General features: G+C 36.5%; 1 protein-coding gene across 3 annotated transcripts in view; it reads left to right on the top strand.

Annotated features, from left to right (window-relative positions):
• Nucleotides 1-1,523: 1,523 nt before the first annotated feature.
• Nucleotides 1,524-10,486, top strand: part of TFEC (transcription factor EC) — a 123,361-nt gene continuing 114,398 nt past the window's right edge. The window contains exons 1-2 of one of the 3 annotated variants that reach the window (XM_047695641.1): nucleotides 1,524-1,550; nucleotides 2,500-2,746. In XM_047695641.1, the coding sequence (XP_047551597.1) occupies nucleotides 2,549-2,746 (198 nt within the window). In that variant the 5' untranslated portion in view covers nucleotides 1,524-1,550; nucleotides 2,500-2,548. Of the gene's footprint in view, nucleotides 1,551-2,499; nucleotides 3,194-10,486 lie in introns of those variants that run through there. The other 2 variants (XM_047695642.1, XM_047695644.1) reach the window with 2 other exon arrangements.

Here is a 10,486-nt window from a genome sequence, read left to right as displayed (position 1 = left end):
TTAGTTTCCTAGGGCTTTCATAACAAATTTAAGCCACAAACTGGGTGGCTTAAAAAACAGAAATGTATTCTTTCACAGTTTCGAAGGCCAGAAGCCCAAAATCAAGGTATCAACAGGAGTGGTCTCTTCTGGGGGACTCAGAGGGAGATTTCCGTGCTTCCTCTCTCCTGGTACAACTCCCGTCTCTACCTCTGTCATCACATGGAACTACTCTTCCCTCTGTGTCTGTCTTGTTGTTGTCTCTTTCCCTCCCGTAAAAACTCCAGACGTATGAGTCAAGGCCTCACCCTATTCCAAGATGACCTCATCTTAATGAGCAATTTAATTACATCTGCAAAGACCCGATTTCCAAATTAGGTCATATTTACAGATACCAGAGGTTAGGACTTCAACATTTTGGGGCAGGGGGTGGGGAAGGAAATAATTCAATTCATAACAAAGAGAGAAAAGGTGAAATCACTAAAGTGACCAGGGAATGCATACGGAATGTGAAGCCAATACTTTTGTCATCATATCATACTCTCTTGTTTCCAGTTCCCTGTCTCCTAGCGAATTCCACTTTATTTTCTATGTCATCATAGGCTAGCTGCTTAATAATTTGCTGTAGAATTTCATGGGTACCAGAAATATATCTCACTAATTCTTGGCGTCCAAATCTATTATTTCCCATCTTTATTAAGTTGTTCTTACCATTAACTCAGGTTCCTCAAGTACTTTTCTTGTTTCCAAACTCGCATAATTGCTCTTGACAATTTATTTAGATTGGTTTGCTGATTCCTTATCACCCATACTCCTATACTGCGTTTCAATTTCATTTTAATGATTATTCTATATATTCTAGTTTAATGCATAATGAGTTCTTCTTTTCCATGTGCATATCCATTGTTCCTGCTCTGTGATTTGACATGGAAATCACTGGTCTTTTCCTGCATCCACCTTCCCTTTATAGTTCTGGTACCTTCCCCTAAGGATTGGCAGTTCAAAGTAGGGCTCAGCCAAAATCAGTCAGTTAACCAACCAATTGATAATTATTGGATTTCTATTATGGGCAAGGGCTGTTTAAGATGGGGGGTGGATTCTAACAATGTTAGAAGCAACACATAAGAAACCTTGCCCTTGAGGAGCTTGTGTTCTAGTATGGGGAACACAACAGAGTAAGCAGGTAATTGTAATAGTATATAGTAACTGCTCTGAAAATTATTGAGCAAAGATGGCCATGTGCAAGAGGAATACCTTACCCATCTTTTAAATAATTGCTAGTACAGCATTTTTGTAATTAGTTGTGTTTTTTCATATATTGTTCCCTTATTATTCTATCATAATATCTACTTTTTGAAGACATGTGTTCCTTTTATAGATCCAATGGTGCCTAAGACCAGAGCTCCCACATTCTGTAGCCACTGTATTTTTTTGCCTTATAATAATGTGCAACACATTAATCAAATAAGAACAGTATTATTAGAGTTAATAATATTAACCTCCTCTTTTTTTTTTTTTTTGCAGATTCATATCAATGATATTGTTCTTTAGAAAAAAATCAGAAAACAAAGGTTGGTATGATATCTTACAAACGCTTAAACCAGAGTTTATCTAAGAGAGGTTATTTAAAGATATGTTAGAGCATTAATTCTAAATTCCCTGGGGTGCATTTGTTTAATCCAGATACTTCACATTATTACAAAGTCTTATGCGGTGGGAGATTTTATAGAGACTAGAAAGAAAAAGATATTTTTCCAGATACATTGAACAGTAATATGGATGGCCATTAGCTACACATTCGGTTCCCCTAGCAGCTTCCTTGTTTTACTTTCATGGCTTTTTAAGAGGTTACTTCTAGGACAGTACTGCTCTTCAGTCTGCAGTAGCTAAAGTCAGAAACTGAGTGGGGGAAATGCGGTATCCATTGTGGTCTGTTTTTCTCTGTGACAGTTGTTCCTATATTGTGTTTGTTTCTCTTTTAATGAGGATGCAACTTTCATCTAGGGAGATGTATGGATCACTTGCTAGTGCACTTAAATGCACTAAGGTACTCCATCAGCTGGAAATTGTGACTTGTAGCTGAATTATTTTTGCACAGTGAATGGTTTTCCTTTTGACATATTTTAATATACTTGCACACTGAGAGCAAGAGTGGGTGAACAGAAAACAGACTGTTTTATTAACCCAGCAGTCACCTTTGAGGTTTGTACATGTCCACTTTTTTTCTTGCCTTTGTACATAATCCCAAGAGGCTGGTACCTGGCTTTGCTCAGAATAACAAAGTCAGGCACAAATCTCCAAACACAATTGTTAGCTGAATGCCAACTGTTTCTTCTCATCTTTTTTTTTTTTTTTTTAAACTTGAGCATTAAGAATTGTATCTTTATGGGTGAACCATAACCATTAAAGAATAAGTTTGTTTTTCTATTTTAGATGCTTCCCCTATCATTTACTAGATTTATTTCACAATATATAATCTTAGATAATAAAAGAGAATAATTTTTTGCATGTTTTTTGCAGAGCTCCTTTTTTTCAAATCCATTATTAGTGAGAAGAAAAGAAGACAAATATGTTACAAGCTCTAACCGGACTCCAGTTTCAAAAGAAAGAACAATTAGGAGAAAAGGAGAGGAGACTTCATCTCAGCCAGGAAACCAGGGCCCAGCATACACAGTTCCACATGCAATTTTCATACAAACCAATGTTTCAGAGACTTTTCCCAGTAAGACCAGAAATTTCTTCAAGTCAATTACCATCCTTTTCTAAGGTATATATCTATCTGTGTATGTATGTATATATATACACACATATATAGAGAGCCATAATTTCTAAGTAAATACAGTAGGTAATCACCTCTGAAATTTTGCATTTTACACCTGTGAAAATTACATTTTAATTTTACTCAAAAGTTGAAGAGCAAGTAATAAAAATCCAGAGCCTTCTCCCAGCTCCCAGTAAGTAGCTCATTTAAAAGAATGTAAGTATCAGAGTGACAAAACATCCAAAGTACATAATTTTCTCTTCCATATCATCTTTATCAACATCAGCATCGTGATAATAACACCAGTTGATATTTTGGAGGCTTTTATACTTTACAAGGAAGTTTCATATCATCTCATTTGACTATCCAAACTAGTGAGGTGCGCCTTATGAACAGAAACATTGTTAAGAGTGAAAAGCCTTTTAAAAGCATTCCAAGACTTCTAAAACACAAGTAAGTGGTGTGGTATATAGAAAGCATGACATCTTTGAGTTAGAATTCTGGGTCTACTTTGCTGATTCTATAATATTGGGCCTTTTAAAACATCACTTTGTTGAATTGTTCAATTTGAGAGATAATAATTATTCCAAGATTGGTTATGGAGTTTGGTTGAAGATTACCTTTTGTAGAGGGTCCGTTTTAGTGTGTAAAGGTAGCAAATGTATTTTAGATGTGATTTTTGCGGGGGAGTGGGTTAGAGAACACAACTTTGAAGACAGACACAATGAGTGTTTGATCCTAAAGCTAGCAACCTATTCAAGAGAACACACCTAGACACCTAGTAGATCGCAGATGCAAGATTAGAATCCATTTTTTTTTTCTGACTCCTAGTGTGCATCTAGAATTCAGTTTCATTTAAACACTCTATTTTGAGCCTTTGACCAGTTTCTTGATCTATAAGATACAAATATGAAAAAGAGAGACCTTACTATGAAGATTTTGTAATGTAGATGGGTAAGTAAATAAATACATTAAAAGAAAGACTGTATCATACGTGTGGTACATAGTAATTGTACATGGGTTTGGTGATGCCATGGAAGGCTTTATTATTGTGAGGCATTCGAGTTGGACCTAAAAGTATTGCTACATCCATTTTCAGGGAATAGCTATATCAATCATATTTGCTTTAGCTTTCCTATTAAGACTATTCTTAAAAATAAGACCATTCCACTAACCTCTTATAGACTTTCAACCGCAAATGCTTATTTATTGCGAATTAAGCTTTCAAAAATCATTGCTCCTTAAGGTCATGGATATCTTTTATTTATACTTATTTCTGACTTTATTACATTTTAAAAATTCTTTCTAACTTGTATTTACTAAACTCTGTTTAGGTAGGAATTTTTTTTTAAATTTTTAATCTTTAATTTTTAAAATTGAAATATAGTTGCCACACAGTGTTACATTGGTTTACAGCATAGTGATTCACCATGTCTGTATGTTACTCTGTGCTCCCCACAAGTGTAGATGCCACCTATCCCCATGCAAAGCCATTAAAACACAACTGATTATATTCCCTCTGCTGTACCTTTTATTCCTGTGACTTATTCATTCCATAACTGGAAGCCTATATTTTCTACTTATCTTTACTCATTTTGCCCAACCCCTGTCCCTCCCCTGTCTTCCTAAGTAGACTTGCTTTTCATGGAAAAATCACCTAAGATTGAGTACTATAATTTTTGTCTTCTTAGGGTTCTCCTTCCACCCCCTCCTCAAAACCTCATTATCAAAACAATAAAATTTTAGCACTTTTTAAGCAAGTGCTATGGGAGAGCCATCCTGTTAAGTACTTCATGTACATATTCCTAATTTCTTAGTAATTCAGTAGAATAGTTGTAAGCCCCAGTTTGCAGATGCTGAGCTAAGGCTCAAAGATTTTAAGAAATTAGTTCAAAACTACACAATTAGCAAAATGGCAATATTGACATTTATTATTTTTCTACCTAGTTGGAGTATAACACTTTCTTACTAGGTTTATTAGTGAGAACTCAGATGGTTTCCAGTAAGAATACCCATGTGGATGCAGATTGAGCCACAAGAGAATTTGTTGGTTTCTATTCCTAGGAAGGATAGCTGATACCAGGGCTGACTGTACCAGGACTTCAAATATGTTAAGAATGTGTTTGTCTCTCATCTTTGCTTTTCTCTGCATACTGTGTTTCTCAGACCAACTCCTCCTAGCAGCAAACCATGTAGGCTTCATTCCCTCCAGACTTACATTCTCACAATTTGCAACTTAGGAAAATGGGGGCTTATGTTACCTAGCTCCAGTGTGAAAAATTTCAGATTAAGACTTGCCCGGGATCACAGTTCCATCCCTTGGTCTGGTCATTAAGATGATGGTGAGTGCTATGCTCATTTTTTTTTCTTAAAGATTTTATTTATTCATTTGACACAGAAAGAGAGATCACAAGTAGGCAGAGAGACAGAGAGAGAGGGGAAAAGCAGGCTCCCTGCTGAGCAGAGAGCCCGACATGGGGCTCGATCCCAGGACCCTGAGACCATGACCCAAGCTGAAGGCAGAGGCTTAACCCACTGAGCCACCCAGGCGCCCCTATGCTCATTTTTTATTGGTCAGGCGTTCACTTCTGCGACTGTAGGGACAGATGGAAGGGATAGTGTGTTATTTGAATTAGGTGGTTGATACTCTATAGATATGCCTTCCAGGAAACAATTAGGCAGTAGTCCCAATTTGGGGCTCTTTACACAGGCCATTATGATACCTGTTCTCATTGCATTTGTTAATTTTCTACCAGTAACACCCCTAACTGATTAGATCTATTAAATTATATCTGCAGGATGGAAAATTTCTCTCTAATTTTACCCACTAAGCTAAAGTATGTCAAGTTTGTTACAAACATTTCTTTATGGGGAGGAAGGATAGATGGAGAGGAAGTCTTAAGCAGACTCCACACTTAGAGGGAAGCCCCACTTCTGGCTCGATTTCATAACCACGAGATCATGACCGCAGTTGAAACCAAGTCAGAAGCTTAACTGATTGTGTCACCCAGGTGCCCCAATATATTATGAGATTTCTTAACACATTTTAATATAAGTTTCAATAAATATTTTTTATTTTGAAGCATGAAATGTGGTTGTTTTAGAGTATGTAAAATAGGCATCTTCTTTAAAATGGAACATTTCTTTCTGAGCATAGTCATGTGCCATCCCTGTGTAGAATGTTAATGGACAGACTCTATGTGGGAAGCTCTAGCCTCTGGAAATATCTAATTTCATTTTGTTGATAACATGTAAAGGGGATAAAAATTATGAGAAGAATGTAGTCCCTTTCTTTTCTATAATAATTTCAAACTTTTCTTAAATTTCCCACTGCCCTTCCAATACTCATAATTACTGGGGGAAGGGTAGGGCCTAAGAGATGGGGAAGAGGAGATGGCTAATTGGGGATAAGATAATGGGATAAAAATTTAACTTTCTAGTTAAATGTATTTCAATCTTTCAGTTTAAAGTGTTTGTTTTCAGGTTAAATCTGTCTCTTTTTGGCTAATGTTGTCTTTCATGGGTATGAGGTAAAGCTTATGTGTCTATGTGTCCTCTGACCAGACTTCTTGTTGGCTTTCACTGCTAGATCTATGGCTAATGGGATTCATGGCCTCTCCTCTTGGCTGAGGCAGCATCAGTGGTCAATGCTGGTAGACCCTGAACCTCAATCATAGAGCCCAGGCTGGACTTCATTATGCTACCCCTTAACCACTGGGGGCCTAAAGGAATACTTGTCAGATCACCATTTCTGATATGCCAAGGTCACTCAACACTATCAGAGTTCTAAATGGAACACAGACCTAAGGCTCCTCTTGTTCATGTTTATTCTCCCCATTGGGGTTTTTGTCCTTTTCCAAACTCTCTAGTGCATACACACTAGTGACTTTGCTCAAGAACAGGGAATTCGAACCTTCATGTCTGTCTTGTTGTTTCTCTTTGTCTTCTTTCTACAATTATTTTTCACCCCTGGAGGAAACATATTAATTCTTCTTGGCCTATTAAAAACCTCCTATATTTCCTTTTTCTAGTGTTGAGATCCACCTTTTTCTCTGGGGCCATGAGCAAAAGGGTAGGGAGTTGGAATATGGAAAGGAAAATATATATGAGGTGTATGTCAAGGATATCAATCCTAATTTTGGGGTAAAACTTACAGAACAAGAGAGGCAATAAAAAAAAATACCCAATCACAGAATCAATTGCTAAACATTCCATGCTTCCAGTTTTCTAGTTGTACATTGGTTGTTCTAAATTTGTCAAATAACCTATAGAATTTGGTTATCTCCTCCAGATAAATCTCGTTTCCATTTATGTTGAAAAACCTTTTGAAGTTATTTATTTCAAAGACCTCTTAATAACCCTTGATTAAAAAAAATTAAACTCAGACTTAAAAAGTAAATTATGTCAAGTGTCCTGTATATTACCACTTACATGCTTTGAAAGTCCCTCTGCCTCTAGGGTTGATAAAGGGAAATTACAGAGACTATAGAGCTAAAAAACATTAAGTGACAGCTATGCGTTATCTATAAAAGTTTTTTAAAATCGGAATAAATATTTTTCCCCTCCAAATTCCGTTTGTTCTAAATATGAGGAATGCATGTTCAGACCCGAGCAAATGTAGCTGCTAATCTCTGATACCAAGTGATGGGTGAACTGAAATGCTAGCAGCAGCTTAAGCTAAGTTCATCCAAGTTATGATCATCTTCATAATTAAGAAGCCTAAAGAACTCACCTAATCCCTATTGTGTTTTCTGAATAATACATTATTCATTATTATACATCTGAAACCCGTAGTATCTAATACCCTGTGAAACAGCTTTATAGCCCAAGAGTTTACTAATGGAGGAAAATGGCTCACTGAAGCCAAGGGGTACAAGAGTGGGAGTCATCTATTTCCTACAGTCTTCAAGTATAAGACAGTCTGGCACTTTGATTCATATTAATCAATACCTGCTTTTCAGGAGCTGTCTTGATTTTAGGTAATGAAGCAGAGAGAATTATACAACCTTTTGGGTGATATTTTGTGGTATCCAAAGATGTTATAATATTAATGTTCTTCTTCACCATGATTGGCCTATAATTTTAGCATAATTTCCTTTTACTTACCTTGAAACATAGAAAATTGGTCACCTTTAACTTTATAATCGTCCTCCATAAACGTGAAGACCATTGTCCATTTTCAGTTCTTCCTTGTATGTCTCTTTTTTTGAGGCTTTTAATAAATTATTTTGGCTAACAGTCACCTCTTCAAATTTCTCATGGTTACTTTGAAAATGCATCATAGGGATTGACCCCAAAAGAATTCATTAAAGTTTAAAATAACATGTACTCTACATACAACTTTGTTTTATGAATTTTTAATAACAATGCTCCTTTCTTCATTTTCAATTACTTGTTAAATATGAAGTCCAGTTATATACATGCTAATTATTTCTATTAGCTTCCAGTAGATGAATAATGATATTTATATGAGCTATCTGACCCTGTGGATAAAATCTCAAACACAAAAAGCTGAGAAAAGCAGAAATGGTATATATGTCAACTCCAAATTACATTTTTAATATTAATCTAAACTATATGAGCAAAGAGATTCAGTTCAAGATTTAAGGTGGTGTCTGGATGTTTTGTGAATTGTTTTAGCTCCCTAGATTCAACTGTTCCCAGTCTCTCTGGCCTTCCTTTCAACTTTCTCCTGTTTAGGTCCAAGGGATTGCTTGTCTAAACTTTTCTGAGACTTCTCCAGTCTGATTACACACTGTGTGAGCAGCAGTTTTGGCAGACCCTCTTTTCACTTGCTAGCAGAGAGAAAACTAGCTTTCCATTTTCTTATTCTTGTTTGGTTCCTAGTTACAACACTTTCCCTTTGTCCATCAGAGACCATCTACCCCTGGGGCTCCAGACGTTCCCTCCTGCTTTCCTCCTACCCATGCTCCATCTTGTCCCCCGCTCTTAAAGTGTTCTACCACATTCCAGGCTCTTGTTCTCACCATATGCTGTTTTATTTTCTACACGGCTTTTCAAAGTTTCTGAAAATAACTAATCTTATCATGTTGGGGGCTTTTGGTATTATTTATTTGTTTACTGGGTGTTTGGCTCAACCATTGAAAATGTAAGCTGCATGGGAGAATGGGTCTTGTCTATCTTGTAGATGCAGTTCTGGGGACTAGAACAGAGTCAGTGCTTACGAAGTATTTGTTTAATAAAGGATTCTCCTTAAAACTGTGCTTTGGGGATACATTTTTTTGAGGGGGGGATGGCTTCTTACACTATCCACAGGCAAATTAATACATTATCATGTTTTCAATAAATGTAAATGCTCTAACCTACAAAGATTAGCGCTGATGTCCTCTGAGCTGACATCCAAATATCCAGCTGCTTCTTCCTAGAGGCTTTTTCAAATTCGATATATCCCATGCTAGATTAGTAATCTAGTGTCTCCCAGTGCCTTCTCAAATAAAACAAAACGAAAACCCTGCTCATCATTCAGTGTTTTGTACTTCATAACTGGAATATTTATCCATGCATTTGCTCAAGTCTTAAAACTAGGCTCATCCTTTCATCCTCTCTCTGTTATTGTAAATTCTTTTTGAGTATCTTTCATACTGTTGAATCTGCCTCATAAATAGTTCTCAAATCTACCCACTTTCTTCTACTGCTGCTAGTCAAGGTTATTATCATTTCTCATGTATTTAACTACAGTGCTCCCTATTGATGTCCTTGCTTTCTGTCTGGTTCACATCCAAACTTCTGCACCAGGTATCCCCAAGGACCTTTCACCAAGGAAATATGTACCCTTTTACCAAATAAGCAAACTCACCAACAAAACCTCTTCAGTGGCTTCCCCTTCTCTTTCAGATAAAGTTCAACCTCCTTAAGTTGCTTCGAGGAGAGATGTATCCTTACTCCTCTTACCTTTCTTTGCATACTCTTAAGAGTGAATGATTGAGCTTTAGGCAATTTCCCCTACATTATACTTTTCTCAGATGGACTATAGCTAGAAGCAAATTTGAAATTACATTATCCAATAAGTACCTTATATCCTGTTTTTCCATATTAACACTTGAGAATGGAATATTAAAATTTGAAAACAGAGGGATGTGGTAGGATGAACATTTTTTTTTAAAGATTTTATTTATTTATTTGAGAGAGAGAGACAGTGAGAGAGAGCATGAGCGAGGAGAAGGTCACAGAGAGAAGCAGACTCCCCGTGGAGCCGGGAGCCCGATGCGGAACTCGATCCCGGGACTCCAGGATCATGACCTGAGCCGAAGGCAGTCGTCCAACCAACTGAGCCACCCAGGCGTCCCTAGGATGAACATTTTATAATAAAAAAAACACATTCCTTAAGATTAAAATACACAAAAAGGGTTACTAGCAGCAAAGCTTGGAATTTTCCTTAAGAATCATCTTTGGACCTACTCCAACACATGAACAAATGTTGTGTTCAATCACCATTTTCAGACATAGATAAATGGCCAAATTATTTTGGTCTAGAAAATTTTCAAAACACTTATTAGTTATGTCCAATTACAGCCATAGAAATGTATCAATAACATCCTCAAATATTTTCTAATTCTGGGGTATCATCTAATGCTTTTTAATAATTTGCTGTATATTCATTATTATCCCCCATGCCCACCCCCAAGCTTTTTTCTGCAATCAGTGTTATTTTAAAAGCAAAAATTCCTTTGCTAGTTCTTGTGAACAAAAACATTCCTCCTCTTTCTTCAGCCAGTTATTTATGTA

This window comes from Lutra lutra, chromosome 11 (assembly GCF_902655055.1).
Source record: "Lutra lutra chromosome 11, mLutLut1.2, whole genome shotgun sequence".
Lineage (NCBI taxonomy): Eukaryota > Metazoa > Chordata > Mammalia > Carnivora > Mustelidae > Lutra > Lutra lutra.
This window is presented reverse-complemented; position numbering and strand designations above follow the sequence as displayed.